Genomic DNA, 15,900 nt, shown 5'->3' on the forward strand with positions numbered 1-15,900 from the left:
AAGAGTATCACAACATACTGTCAGTGAGTTGGAGGCAGTGTTACTTGCTGTGAAGGTGTCTCTCAGTTTGCTGCAGCCAGGACCATTTTTGATAAGACTGATACCACTATATTCATGTGGTATTTGAGCAAACAATGCAACTTGACTTTAGCAATTTCACATTGGGTCATACAGTGTAATCTGCTCATCAGCAAACCTTCCAGGTCATCTCACTGTCACAGCAAATACTGGTAATCTTCAGTGGCCTATAAATTGACACTGGATACACTTTGTCCAGTGCCATAGTTGATGAATGTTGATCTACATACGTAGATCTCTTTGTAATCCCAAAGCTTGTTCAAATATTCTTTTGGAGATGTCATGCAAGATAGTTGTTTTCTCATTCCTGTGATGTCAGGGCCTGCTGGATGCTTTTCTTCTGAATCACTTGATCCAAAATGTACTGTTATAGTCAAACTAAGTGAGGGGAAGGCTCATCCTTGTTCCAAATTGGGAGAAAAGTCATTGGATGTTGTTGCTGGTGCAGATGATAACCAAACTCCATGGAAACTGCAAAGGAGGGTTATTCTGCTGACTATGGAGGAGGAGAGTGCTACATCCAAACAAAACTCCCTCCTTCTAAAAACTCAGATTTATCCCTCATAATATGTCTGACATACTGGCATGCATCTTGTGGGTCATTAAAAGAAACGAGAAAACTTGCCAGTAGGAATTCCTTTCCAAAATGTGGCATGGGATTTTAGAGAGATCGTTGAAGAGAGCCACCTGTTTAACTTCAACTGACCTTGCTATAATTCTGGATATCTTGCACTGATTGTGTAATGTGGTTTGGCATACTCCTTTGTAAGGGTTTTTATAGGTTTGCAGATTTATACTGAGCTGATGGCTGAAAGGCCATCCAGAAGCTTAGCCATATCCCCCATGTAGTGATCTGAGTAGTTTAACACCAGGCATGAATCTTTAGTCACCCATTAAGGTACCAAGGCTGGGTTTAAGACAGACAAGGAGGCAGTTTATGTTATATGCAGAAGGAATATATTACAAAGTGGATAATACATTGGGTGAAAAATCTAGCACACCAAAAGGTGATGTTAATCTTAATAGTAATTTATGCCTTTAAATCTTGTGTTTGAATCTTTTTTTTGATACATAGAGGTGAAAATAATACAGTCCTTCATACTGCAAAATACTAAGCATATTTTGCTTCTTAACTGCCTCTATTAGATGAAGAAGATATAGAGGGATATTGCTTTGTTTAGGTAGCTCAAGTGACTTAAACTGACATATATTGTTAGTAATGTTTAGGGCCATTCTAGTTGTGTAAAGTGCTTAGGTAGCTATGTTGCAAAGGGACATTCAGTGATGCATTTGATAAGTGAAGAATATAGCAGTAGAAGGACATCCTTTGACTTGAATGAGATATCCTGCCAAACTGTGTGAAGCTGACATACTTCTAATGTACAAGCAAGTAACTCTGGTCAAAAGACAGCTCAAGGTCTTCATAAATACCCAGTGTTTTGATGACATAGTCTTTTGTGGGAGTCCCCATTATGCGATATGTGAGGGGGTGTAGACTTCACTGATGGCAACAGTGTTGCACTTTAAAACTTTTAAGGTGACAGCATGATTATTATGTCAGCTTGATCTAGGTCCTGATGGAAAATTTAGGATTCGTGAATAGAATTAACAGCTGCACCTAGTTCACAGTCATCTACAAATTTGATTACCCATAATCCCTGTTACTTAATTTCACATCAGAGAAGTAGGTGTCAATTAAGAGTGGCTCTGTGATTGGAGCCCTGTAGAACACTGCAGGCAACATCTACAGGTAATACTGTCCACCTTTACAGTGTAAGTCTAGTAACCATTTGAAATGTCAGGACCCGCTAGAGTGAATCCCAAATCATGAAGACTGAATAATGAAAAAACAGACTTACATATACTAATTCCAAGATGGCCATCTCTCTGAATATTCCATTTTCTCTGAGGTCTGGTGATCTCAGAGTCGGTATGTATAAGTTCAGGGGTGTGGGACCCCCCCCATCAGGAGGTACATGGGGCTTGGCTCATGCAAAAATAGTAGTTTAAAGGAGAAGAGTGATTTGGAGTTTTGGTCTTTTTTTTTTGGCATTTCGGGACTTTTCATTTTGAGTGCTGACATTTCTGTAGGGAGCCTGTAAGCCCTGCTATAAGCCAGTTTGCTATCCAGTGGATTTTATAAGGGTTTATATTGTGACTGATTCTTTGGTTCAGGAGAGAGATTACTTAGGGATATTATCAAAAGGAATTGGAACATATTCAAAGGCAATTTTGATATTTTTCACATTTTAGGTCATCTACCAAGTTTTGTATACAAAGCAGGAAAAAACTTAAAAATTTTGATGGAACAAGTTTCAGTACCCAAAACTATGACAACTAAAGGTGCGGTTGTTGTAATCAATGCCCCTTTATTTTGGATAACAATGTAGTTTACATTGAAGGTAGTAACAGGGGCATTTCTTTACACAAAGGGAACTGTAACACAAAGGGTGTTATCTATATTTCTATTTGCCAAACATGCTTACATTTTTATGTGGGCAAAACGGTTAGGAAGTTAAAGACCCGTATATATGAACACATTCACGCCGTTGCCAAAGAGAACACCAACAACACCCTTTATAGGCACACATTAGAATGTCAGAGTGACACAACATTTAAGTTTGGCATTTTGGAAGTTGTTTCACACAATTTTAGAGGTGGTTGTTGGGAACTTCAGGTTGACCTTAGAGAATTTTATTGGATTATTAGGTTAAATGCATTAGAGGCACCTGGGTTAAACAATTATGTTTCTCTGGTACCTGTTTTAAGGAAAAAGGCCTTAACCTTATGATTACATTTTATAAACAGTTTTAAAACATGGTCTCATGAATACTCATTTGTGGTTCATTTTTAAATGCATTATGTTCTTACACTCTTAAGTAGAAAAGTATTTAGTGTTTCCATGGCACACCTTAATTTTTAATTGGTTAATTAAATTATTGATTATGGTAGTATAAAAGGGGTTGACTGAAAAAAGGGTGCATGTTTTTTGATCTGACAAAGACCCGAAGGGTCATGCAGGAGAAGAAAGCACTTAACAAATAAAGACTTTTGGCATCCAGCTTTATGGTTCGTTTTATGAGTGGAGCGTATGGTGTTACTACTGCTTTATTGGGTATCTTTTACTGATTTTATTGGTCTTACTTTGGTGCCCTTTCAAACGGATTTGGTTTATTCTTAGTGACTGTTAACTTTTGAGTTAAATTTGTTTGCAAGGATATCAGGTAAGATTTCTAAAATGGAGTAAGATGTGCCATTTGAAATAAGGAATCCCTACAGTTTGGGCTTCAGATAGTCGTTAATCACAGCACGTGTCACCTAGTTTTAAACATCATAACTTTGTGAAAGGCAGAATTGTGGCCTAACACCAGAAGGTCAAGTTATTTCTTGCAGCAGGTTTGTCTTACTGCCTGCATTTGAAGAGCACCTCTTAGAATTAGAGTTTCACAACCAGCATTCTTGATTTTCTACTGTTTGAACTCATGTTCAGTGTCATTGAAGATCAGCTTTGGTGATTGTGATGAATAGGAACAGGCAACCATGCTAGTTTCTACCTTCTTTTCTACTTCTCTTTCTAGGTAAAACACCAGTTACTTTATGAACAAATCATTTGGTGAGATGATAGGAGAATTTTGCAAAAAAAAAAAAGTTGAGATGGCTTCTGCAGTCAGCATGGTATTCACTCCTTCCACAGAGTGTTCACACTTTTCACAGTGTTGCCTTCTTTTTTCATAATTTCTGCTCTGCTCTGAAGATCCCTTTTTCTATTGGTGTATATTGTTAGCTAGAAACATTTATGTGGGATATCATTGGCTTGATGAAGCCTACTTGTGTCTTCTACTGTTAGGAGATTCATCAAAAAAAGAGCTTCACAAAAATGCTCTACTTTTATGTTTTTACTCACCTTTTTATCATTTTCACACTTTTTTACTTGTGATCTTCTAACTTGCTTTACTTGACAGCATCAAATTCAGCATCAGAACCATTTTCTTACAAATGCTATTGTTCTATCTGATTGCATTCTGTGACTGCAAGTTCAATAAATATGCTTAGCTTATGTTGGCATCACAGGAATGAAAGAGGTGCTTTTTAGTTATTAAAATACACTGCTGTGTAGCACATAGAGTAAATATAGGACAGGCATGAACCTGGTGAGGCCTCAGCAGTGCTTTTGTAATGTCTGCACCTACTGGCTGACCTGCCGGCATGGAAGCACAATGTGTCTAACTGTGTAACAGTTAACCAGGATTTATATGTTTTATGTTCACCCAGGGAGCTTGATATGGATTAGTTGTTTTATGGAAGGAGACTCTGAGATGAACCACTGTATTGCTGATATTTACCCCTACACACAAACAAACACACACACACACACACGCGCGCGCGTGTGCACACATGCACACACACACAGCTGAGGGTTCAGCTACATGCAGAATCTCATTGTTCAGGATATTGACCATCTCATTTTCTTCACATGTGCACACAGAACTATGTGCATGTCTTGTTACCAAGAAGTATAGCAGAAACATCTCAGTAGGAGAAAATCTAAAGTATAAAGGAACAGTGATGGCCCCTTCCCCAGCCGAGCCGCAACTATTTCTGCTTATAACTGTTTTAGTCTTGCTACCCTAAAAGGTCATAGGGAGTAAGCTTCCTCAGAAGGTACATTTCTAAGGGGGTAAATGATGAGGTGAAAGCAGAGTTGGAGAGATTGGTGAGGTGGCTGGATACATTTGACAAAAGCTGAGAGAGCAGAGATAAATGAATTAGAGACATAAATGTCTGTAGCATGTTGGTATTGCAGACTGCAGCTAACTTGCCTGATATATAACTAAAATTAATGCATTTGTCCTTTGACCCTTATCGTCTTTCACAACCATTGTCTCTCAGCACCATCATTACATAATGGACTTTGTAATTCTTTGCTGTGCTGCTCTTCTGGCTTTACAGAACAGGGTTTCTTCAGAACCTTTGCAAAAGTTGTTTCTGCTAGCCAGTATTACTTACTATTTGTCAATGTTTTGTCTTAATTCTTTTTAGAATTACAGACTCCAAGACACATTCAAAAGTTTCTACCTCCAACAAAAGCTCATCAAAAGCCATAAAATCTGAGCCTTTTCAGAAGTCAAAGAAGCAAGTAACAGCAGAAAATAAACGTGCATTTCCCCAAGTTAGAAAGGTAGGATCTCTTGTTATAGTTGTATAAGTGAAACAAAGACTAATGGTAATAAAAGTAGTGTAAAGGGGCCAGCATACATGTTAATGTGTATTAAGAAGGGCTTCTGCAGGTGTGATAGTAGTGAAGTACAGGGACATACAGCTATGGCAGTGGTTATGCTGTATAGGTAATGAGGGGGTGGTAATGGGTTGTGATCAGGGGACCTGTTAAGTATGGCAGTGAATATATACAAGGACATGCAGATATGGCAGTGATGTTTTACAGGGACCTGCAGGTATGGCATTGGTGGTGGTGTACAGGGACATGTAGGCAGAGCAGTGGTCATGCTGAATATGGACTTGGAGGGATGGTAATGGATGGTGAGCAGGAGAACTGATGGTGGTGTACAGGGACCTGTGTAGATTGCCAATTCATGTGAAGCAGAGCACCTCTATGATACTGTTCAAAAGGAATCTGGATGAGTGGATGGCGCACTGTAAATTCTTACTGAGGATAGCACCCATAACCTTCCTGGATATGGGCAGTCATTACTAAATACAACCCTTGGTATTGACTAGAGTACCTATGGCATTACATTGGAATGAAACAGCTAGGCTTGAAGTGACCTCCAAGTTGATAGCCTAGTAACCTCCTATGATTCTATGGTAATGGCAGGTGAGAAAGGGTTCTGTAAGTATGAGAGTGGTGTTGCAAACAGTCCTGCAGTTATAGTAGTACTCGTGGTGTTGGTGAAGTATAGTGAGCTGCAACAATGCTAATGAGTAATGGAAAAAGGGCCTGTAAGAACTATGATGGTGTACAAAAATCTACACTTATGGCATTGGTGTTGGTGTACAGAGACCTGCAGGGATGGTAAATGGTGGTGAGCAGGGGACCTGTAAGTATGGCAGTGATAATTTACAGTTCCCTGCAGAGAGAGCATTGGTGGTGGTGTGTAGGGCATTTGTAGTGTAAAGGGACCTGCAGTGATAGTAATGGGTGGTGAAATAGGACCTGAAGGGATGGTAATGGGAGGTGTGTGGGGACCTTTAGTTATGGCAGCTGTGCAGGGACTTGCAAGTATGGCACTGTAAGTATATAGGGGTCTGCAGATATGACAGTGGTAGTGATCTACAGATATAGCATTGGTGGTGGTGTGTATGGCAGCTGTAGTGTACAGGTAGCTGCAGGGATGGTAGTTAATGGTGGAATAGAGCATGCAAACATGGCAGTGGTGGTGAATAGAGACATGCAGCCATGTTAATAGTATTTAGTATATGGTAACAATGGTAAGCAAAGACCTTCAGTCATTATAACAGCAGTGACCATAGTCCTGAAGCAATAGTAAATGTTGTGAACAGAAACCTGCAGCAGTGGTGATGATGCTGAATAAGGACCTACAACAGTGGTAATAGTGGGGAGGATGGACTCCTACAAGTGATGATCACAGTGAGCAGGGACATGCAGCCATGGTCATGATGGTAAATGCAAACCTGTAACTATGGTCATGGTGATGAGTATGGACCTGCACCAATGGTAGTGCTGGTGAGCAGGGACCTACAGCATTGATAATGTTGGTGGGTAGAAACCTGCAATCATGGTAATGGTGATAGTAATGAGCAGATTATGTAGGTGAATAGGGGCAAGCATCCATGGCCATAATTATTAATACAGCCTTGCAGCCATGGTAATGGTGTTGAGCAGAGACCTGCACCAGTGGTGATGGTGGTGAGCAGGGACCTACAGCAGTGGGGAAAGGGACCTGCACAAGCAGTAATAATGGTGAATATGGTTTGTGGTCATGGTCATGATGTTGAAAACAGATCTGTAGCTTTGGTAATAATGATGAAAATGAACTTTCAACAGTGGTGATGGTGGTGAGCAGGGATCTACAGCACTAATGATGGTGGATTGGGTTTGTGGTCATGATCACGATGTTGAATACAGACCTGAAGCCATGCTAATAGAGATAACCAGGGAACTGCAGCAATGCTCCATTCTACTTTTTTAAAGATTAGAGGTCTTTCCATGTATGACTGCAGTGAGGTAGCTCACATGCATTATGTTCCAGAATGCATAAATAATTTTGCATTACTACCAGTACTAATCCATAGCATGGGCATTTTATACACAGAAAATTCCCCTCCAAAACACATTAACCATTATTTTCAGTAATTAGTTTCTTAATACCATGCATAAAACTGCCTCAACTCTCTATATATCTGCATGATGTTTTTTATTTTATTTATTTTACATTTGTTAACCGGGCTAGTCCAACTGGATGCATGTCCATTTTCAGTGGAGGCCCGAGGAGAAAAGCTCAGCTATCAACTACATGATAACACAAGTATATACAAAATACGTAAGGCATATAAAGTACAAATACACAAGGCATTTAAACCACAATATGAGGATGTACAGAAAAAGGTGATAGGGAGATACAGATATTACTAGAGTACTGATAAGCATAATGTGAGACAGAAAAGTTAAATAGTTTAAAAGTTAGCAAAAGAGTTTAGAGACAGGTATAGATTATAGATAAGAGAGTAATTTCTCAGTAGGAGTGAATAGATTAAAAAAATAGAGATGGGAGAAGGTGAAAAGGATACCGGAGATGGGGGGGGGGGGGTAAAGATCAGCTGGGGTTATTGCAGGAGCATAGCCAGTGGTTGTTTAGAAAGTGTTTCAGTTTAGTTTTAAATAGTGTTATGGAAGTTTGGGCTATTAGATCTGGAGGAAGTTGATTCCAAATTCTGCCAACTGAGTTGGAAAATAAAGAATCACCTGCTGTGTTTTTTGATCGATGAGTTTGAATCAGTAGTTTATTGGAAGAGCGAAGGTTTTTTAGGTTGTTATAGGGTTTTATAAGGGTAGAGAGCATTGGTGTATTTTCTGGGTGGTGAAGGGCTTTATGGGCAATTGTAAGCTGATAGTATTGAATTAGGTGGGGTAACTCTAGCCACCCTAGGTTACGAAGGTTCAGGCAGTGATGAGTTTTATATGGGGAGGCAGTGGCAAATCTGGCAATGTTGTTGTAGGCTACAGTAAGCTTGTTGATGTTATGTTTAGAAAGATTAGTATATATAGGGGAAGCATATAGTAGAGTAGAGGTAAGATGGGTTCTAGCTATGGTAGTTCTTGCTTCAGGAGTTAAGAAAGATTTGATTCTGTAGAGGGAACCTAATTTTCTATTCGTTGCTTTTATGATGGAGTTAATATGGAAGTCAAATTTAAGTAGGTTGTCAATAGTTATGCCTAAAAGTTTGATTGTTTGGTCTGGAGAGATAAGGGTGCCATTTTTTGAAGAAAGTGTGAAGTTAATAGAGGGAGAGAGGTGTGTAGGTAGAAAGAGGAGAAGTTTAGTTTTCTTAGGGTTTAAGAGGAGACAGTGATTGGAGAACCATTGCTCTATGGTGGTAAAAGTTTTTTGGGTAATGGAGTGGAGGTCAGTTTGGTTGGTGGCAGAGCAAATGATGGTGGTGTCATCAGCGTACTGAATACAAGTAGTTAGAGGGGTGGCAAGATGCAGGTCGTTAATAAAGATGGAAAATAAAAGAGGACCTAAGATGGAGCCCTGGGGGACTCCTAAAGTGGTGGGGAGAAGTTCTGAAAGATTGTTGTTCCATAACACAGCTTGTTTCCGATTTTGAAGGTATGAAGTAAACCAGCTTAAGGCAAAGTTATCGAGTGAGAGAGATTTTAAACGATGTAAGAGTAGTTGGTGGTTCACCATGTCAAAGGCTTTTGACAGGTCTACAAAAAATGCTGATGCAAGAAGATTGTTATTGCGGTTTTTATTAATGGAGTCGATAAATGATACTAAGGCTGAGGTGGTGCTATGGCAGGGACGAAAGCCATGTTGGCTGTTTACGAGGAGATTGTTGGATAGGAGGTGATTAAGTAACTGTTTGTGGATGCATTTCTCCATTATTTTTGCAATAGGAGACAGTAGCGCTATAGGGCGGTAGTTAGAATACTCAAATGATTCACCTCCTTTGAAGAGAGGGATGATGTGGGAGATTTTCCAGAGTGAAGGTATAGTACTTTCTCTTATGTTCTGTATATGTTCTCCATATATTAAGTGTTTGATTTCACTTCATGATCCTGGGTGTATTATTCTTTACTTTCCCTGATTTTACAGGATGTTCATAATTTTGCCTCATAATTTTGCTGTGGCCCACTGAAGTCTGTAGTAAGAAGGTGTTAGAACATATGAGTGCTTTGGTCTCAGACTGAGTTGAAATAAAATGTAGTACATTTGTCTCATTTCTGCATGCTGAAATGAAGTCTGCCTGCTATCATCTATTAACAGGTTGCTGTCTCTTTTTTGTGCTGTTTTGGGGTCTTCAGTATTGCCCTGCCCACATATTTTTTATAGTCTATTAATACTGCTTCCCTCATTCTTTCCCTATATTCTGTTCCTTTTGTATAGACTTATTCATGTTTTTTCTTTACTTTTCATTCATAGCTACTTTTTAAACTACTAAAATTTACTCATGTTTATAATTGCAGGCCAACAATGCACAGAAAGTGACAGGAAGTGAACATTCGTCTTTATTGTTACCATCCTATTCATCAGCCAGTCCTGCCTGTGCTACAGAGTTACACCATCTCATCCCCCCACCTTCTGCAGCAAGAAGCAGGTAATGAGAGCTACATTTTCTGTTGTAAATAGTGCTGAACTATACAGAATTGTTCCTGTCACTGACATCGACAAACAGATGAATAAGTTTGAGTGGCAAGATTATGACCTACTTGTTTTTAAAAAACATGATTACCACTTCTGGCTATACTTTATATTATAACTGGTTATCTTTAAAAATTATCATACCTGCACAATCAGTATAGTATTCTTCACAGCTGTGGAATTATTATCAACCACTGACAGATTCGCTCAGTTACAACTATTTTATTTTATTGTAAGAAAATTAGTTCTTTTCACGAGTTAAATGTCATATGTTCATAGGTTCGTAAGTGTGTACTAGGCTAATGGCCCTGGAGCCTTTACAAGCCTAGCCCATAGGATTACCCTGGCAACGTGTCGACCGACCTTAGTTTCCAGTGCCTCTGTCGAGTAGAGCCACTGGAGTGATACCCAGGGTGAATTTTCTATTTCCCATCCACTCATTAAGGTTTTACTTGAAGAGGGCCAGTGAGGTGCTCTGTTTGACATGTATGGGAAATCTATTTCATAGCATGGGCAGTCTCTGGGATATGAACCTGTCCCTCCACCATGTTCTGTTGATTGGGGTAATGAGGTTGAGGTCTCTGGAGCATGTGGTGTGCAGGGATTGGGATTTCTTTAGATGTAGCATTTCTAACAGAGCTGGGTCAGACATGGCTTTGAAAGTCAAGCAGAGATCACCTCTAAGTAGGCGATATGACACAGGGAATAGCTGTAGTCTTTTAAGTCTGTCCGTGTAGGACATGTGTTTAATGCCTATGATCTTCTTCGTGAGGTACTTCTGTGGCCACTCCAGCTGTTGCAGGTGTCTAGTGAGGTACATACTAAATGCAGTATTATACTCAATGACTGGTCTAATGAGGGAAGAGTAAAGGGAGACAATGACCTTTTTCTTCCTGGATGCAAAACCCTTAGTAAGGAGATGTGCCACATAGAAGGACTATCTGACCACAGTGGCAGTGTGGTGGTCAAAAGAGAGGTTGCTGTCAACCTGTGTTCCCAGATCTCTTATAACGCCTTCTGTGTTCAGTGGACTACCATCGATGTGGTAGTTTATGGGAACTGGGTTTTTCCCAAAGGGGATGACGACACATTTTTTGGCATTGAGCTTAAGGCCATGGTTCTGACACCAGTCTTTGGTCTCAGTGAGGCCTTTCTGTACAATGTCAATATCACTTAGGGAGTTAATAAGGACTCCCAACTTGCAATTGTCTAGGATCTCTGCCAGCCAGAGTCCCTTTGTGTTGGACTGGACATCTGAGAAGTAGATACCAAACAGGAGAGGATCCAGGACCAATCCCTGTGGGACTGCACTCGTGACTGGTCGGCAGTCTGACTTGGAGTCAGCTACTTTCACACTCTGGGTTCTATCTGTGAGCCAGTTTGTATCCCACCTAGTGATATAGGGGTTGATGCCTAGCTTAGTGAGTTTTTCTATGATTCCTGAGTGGGGAATGGTATCAAACAAAGGCCTTGGCCAGATCAAGGTAGGCTGTATGAACCACCTTGCCTTCATCCACAATTCTGGTGACCGACTCAAAGACGTCAACTAAGTTGAGCAGGCATAATCTACCCTTCACAAAACTAAACTGTGTGAGATCCAGAGTTTGGAGATTCCCTATATCCCTGTTTATTAGGTCCATGATGATGCGTTCCATAGCTTTGCATATCAGACTTGCCAGGCTAATGGGGTGAAAGTTCCCAAGGTCTATAGTCACTCATTCTTTGTGGAGAGGGATGACTATACCAGTGCGCCATTTGGTAGGGACAAAGCCTGAGGTGAGGCTGTGATTGAACAGGGCACACAGGTGAGGTGTCAGTTCACTCTGTAGTTCATGTGGAACACAGCCAGGGATATTGTCAGGTCCCATAGAAGGTGTATTTTTGGCCTTGGACAGTGCTGTTTTAACCTGTGCTGCAGTAATACTGAGTTCCTGGCAATCTACTGGTATTGTGATTGATCCTTTGGGGGGGGGGGTTGACACTGAATCTGTCGGCCAGTATATTGGCAATATCTGTTGGCTTGGTATAGGAGGTGCCACTGTGCAGGAGCTTAGAACAAATGTGGGTATTGCTGTGGAGGTTCTTTACATAATTATAGAAGGCCTTGTGGTTGTCTGTACTATCTGCTGCAATTCTATTTTCATAGCTAGCTTTAGAGGATTTGATGAGTACTATAGGGAGATATAACAAATGAAATCAGTCCTCTGAAACATAGGCGGACTTGCCAGAAGTAACATCTTCTAAAAAGAAAAAAACAAGATAAAAGAAGGGAATTATGTGGAAATGTATTTCTACTAGTTGTTTTAATGGGAATAGAGAATTTACCTATTAAAACTATAAATGATAGTAGGAAAGATTTATTACATGCTGAAAAAAACTAGTAATAATCAGGAAAGTTACACTATAACTAGAAATGAGCCACTTCATGCAGACAGAAGGTCTAAGGAAGGAGATTCTGTATTTGAGAAAAAAATATGGTGTTAACCCTGACATAATAACTTCCCATGATAGTAGTATACCAGATTCAAAAGAAGAGGAAGCATTTGACAGGATAAGGAGGGAATTTTGTTTCTGGTGGGCTCCCAGTCAGCTTAGTGGGATATGTCTGATACTAATAAAAAAAGATCTCTTTATAAGTCTCCTACACCTAAAATGTTTGAATTTACTGTCTTTTCTTAACAAAGATCTTTATGATTATTTCTCTACCCCTTTTCCACATCTTCCTGTGATAAAAGGCTTGCCCAAGATGCACAAAGGGCTCCACCCGCCCCCGCTGAGACCCATTGTCTCAGGTGATGGATGGAGCACAGAGAACATCTCAGTTTTTCTTGAAAAAACGTTGAAACCATTTGTTAATAATATTCCAACCATCTTGAAGGACACCTATCAGCTCTTGGATATATTAGATACTCTAGGGGCAGTATTTAATAAAGATAGACACCTCCTGGTGACTATGGACGTCAGGAACTTGTTCACTTCCATTCCCAACGATGAGGGGATTGAAGCTATTAGAATGATAATGCAGGTTTTTCCTTTGATAGATCGTAATACAGAAATTCTAGTATGTCAGTTGTTAGAGCTGGTGTTGGATAATAATGTCTTTTGTTTCAAGCAGCGTATGTATTTGCAGGTAGCAGGGGTTGCCATGGGCACCCCCTGCGCCAATACATACGCTAACCTAGTGGTACACTACTGGGAGAGGGAATTCTTATTCACTCATCCCTCTTTTAAGAAATGTCTAGTATACCAACGTTTTGTGGACGATATTTTTATGGTTTGGGATGGTAGTGAACATGACCTTTGTACATTTGTAGAATATTTAGAAACCACTACAGGTTATTTAAGATTTACTATGGAAACTTCCCATGATAGCATTAATTTTTTGGATGTTAGCCTTAGTATTAAAGATGGTAGACTTTCATCCACTCTCTATCGGAAGGATTGTTGGAAAAATACTATCCTACAGTTTGATAGCATGCATCCTCGGCATGTTTTCAAGGGGATAGTAAAAAGCCAATTCCATAGGCTTAAAAGGCTCTGTAGAGACCCTATGGACCTAAAGCTCCAAGTGAAAGAGATGGAGCTAATTTTTGTAGAAAGAGGCTATGATATTAAGTTAATTAATCAGGTTAAAATAGAAATAATGGGAGAGACACATGATGCTGATTATCATATGCCTTCTGGTATTACGGCTGCTAATAAATCAGCTCCTAAAATGACAATGACCCATGAAAGAACCATGTTTGTTACTACCTATACGAATGACAGTGCGACCATTAGGAGAATTATCTCTAGACATTGGGGAGTCCTAACATTGGATAATAGAACATCAGAGATAGTAGGCCCCAACCCTGGTTTTATATACAGGAACAATAAAAACTTAAAAAGGATCCTATGCATAGATCATGATACAAGTAAGATTAATCTCTCATTGACAGAAGTCACGTCAGGAGAAAGGGGAACATATCCTTGCAGAAGATGCAACTATTGTGGATACGTATCTAGGGAACAAGATTTTATACATCCAGTGTTAGACTTCTCCTTTAGCCCTAGGTTCTATGCAGACTGTAACACCTCGGGGCTAGTTTATTTAGCTAAATGCCATACATGTACAGCATTTTACGTAGGCATGACTAAAAGGAGTTTTAAACAACGTATTTATGACCATGTCTACGACATAAGGAAAAAGAATATGCTGAACGCATTGGCTAAACATATTTCTAACTATAATGATCATGGCTTTGAGTTTAGGGTACTTCAGATTGTACCACCTGGGCAGAGGAAAGGTGACTATTTGAGCTATTTGGAACAAAAAGAACTGGAGTGGATATTTAGACTAAGAGCCCATTATCCACCAGGCCTAAACACGTATATTTCTTTACGTTCCATATTAAAGGCTCGTAGATAATAAGATATTTACATCACGTATTTGGCACATATCTATTTTTATACCATTTTTATACCATGAATTATGGTCTATTTTCAGGCTTTATACCATATCCTGCTATAATGTTTTATTTATTTATATACATACATATATTTATTAATAAGGTAGTCTATACCAAATATATTGTATACTAGTTTCTTTGGTTTTGGACGGTTATGCATGGTTAGATTCATCTAACATGAAGTTTTTGTACCTTATATGTATAAATATATCTATTTATGTTTATATATTTTTATAGCTATTGAGTTATTAATTGCATTCATTTTATATGTATATTTTTTATATATATATTCTTTTTTGAATACATGTTTTTATATTGAATATATATATTTTTACCTGAATATATATACATATACATACAACTGTACTAGATAATCTAACTTGAAAGGTTGAAATGGTCACAATATTGTGTTTTGGTTCACGGAGGGTTAACTTTTTGTTAATAACCTCCCCTTAGTTGTTCATTGGAGGGTTTGAATTAATTGGATTATCTAAGCTAATCAACTATGTATAAATATGGTTGTTATTCTCTGTGTGGTGATCTGAAGAAGCGTATTGTTACGCGAAAGCGCTCATCCCTGTGTTTCATCTAATAAATCATCGTGTTTTAATACCTTGGATTTCATCATTGTCTCCTGCCTCTGCGTTGGAACTGAACGTGTTTTTTCTACTATTTGCCTCCTGGTTTGTAACGGACAGTTCCTATTTGGAGTGGTGATCTCTGTGTTAAGACACACAGGTGAGGTGTCAGTTCACTCTGTAGTTCATGTGGAACACAGCCAGGGATATTGTCAGGTCCCATAGAAGGTGTATTTTTGGCCTTGGACAGTGCTGTTTTAACCTGTGCTGCAGTAATACTGAGTTCCTGGCAATCTACTGGTATTGTGATTGATCCTTTGGGGGTTGACACTGAATCTGTCGGCCAGTATATTGGCAATATCTGTTGGCTTGGTATAGGAGGTGCCACTGTGCAGGAGCTTAGAACAAATGTGGGTATTGCTGTGGAGGTTCTTTACATAATTATAGAAGGCCTTGTGGTTGTCTGTACTATCTGCTGCAATTCTATTTTCATAGCTAGCTTTAGAGGATTTGATGAGTACTATAGGGAGACATAACAAATGAAATCAATCCCCTGAGACTGAGGTAGACGTGCCAGAGATAACGTCTTCTAAAAAGAAAAAAACATAAAAGAAGGGCATTAGGTGAGACTCTATTTCTACCAGCTGATTAGATGGAAATAGAGAATTTACCTATTAAAACTGTAAATGATAGTAGGAAAGATTTATTACATGCTGAAAAAAACTAGTAATAATCAGGAAAGTTACACTATAACTAGAAATGAGCCACTTCATGCAGACAGAAGGTCTAAGGAAGGAGATTCTGTATTTGAGAAAAAAATATGGTGTTAACCCTGACATAATAACTTCCCATGATAGTAGTATACCAGATTCAAAAGAAGAGGAAGCATTTGACAGGATAAGGAGGGAATTTTGTTTCTGGTGGGCTCCCAGTCAGCTTAGTGGGATATGT

General features: G+C 39.2%; 1 protein-coding gene across 1 annotated transcript in view; it reads left to right on the forward strand.

The window, feature by feature from the left end:
* The window catches only part of LOC122814263, a 170,731-nt gene that overhangs the window by 136,551 nt on the left and 18,280 nt on the right, over positions 1–15,900 (forward strand). Inside the window, exons 8-9 of the mRNA XM_044086857.1 lie at positions 5,119–5,257; positions 9,749–9,879. Coding sequence (XP_043942792.1) covers positions 5,119–5,257; positions 9,749–9,879 — 270 coding nt within the window. The remainder of the gene's footprint in view (positions 1–5,118; positions 5,258–9,748; positions 9,880–15,900) is intronic.

Source organism: Protopterus annectens, chromosome 10.part0, assembly GCF_019279795.1.
Source record: "Protopterus annectens isolate FY-2018-M chromosome 10.part0, PAN1.0, whole genome shotgun sequence".
Taxonomy (NCBI): Eukaryota; Metazoa; Chordata; order Ceratodontiformes; family Protopteridae; genus Protopterus; species Protopterus annectens.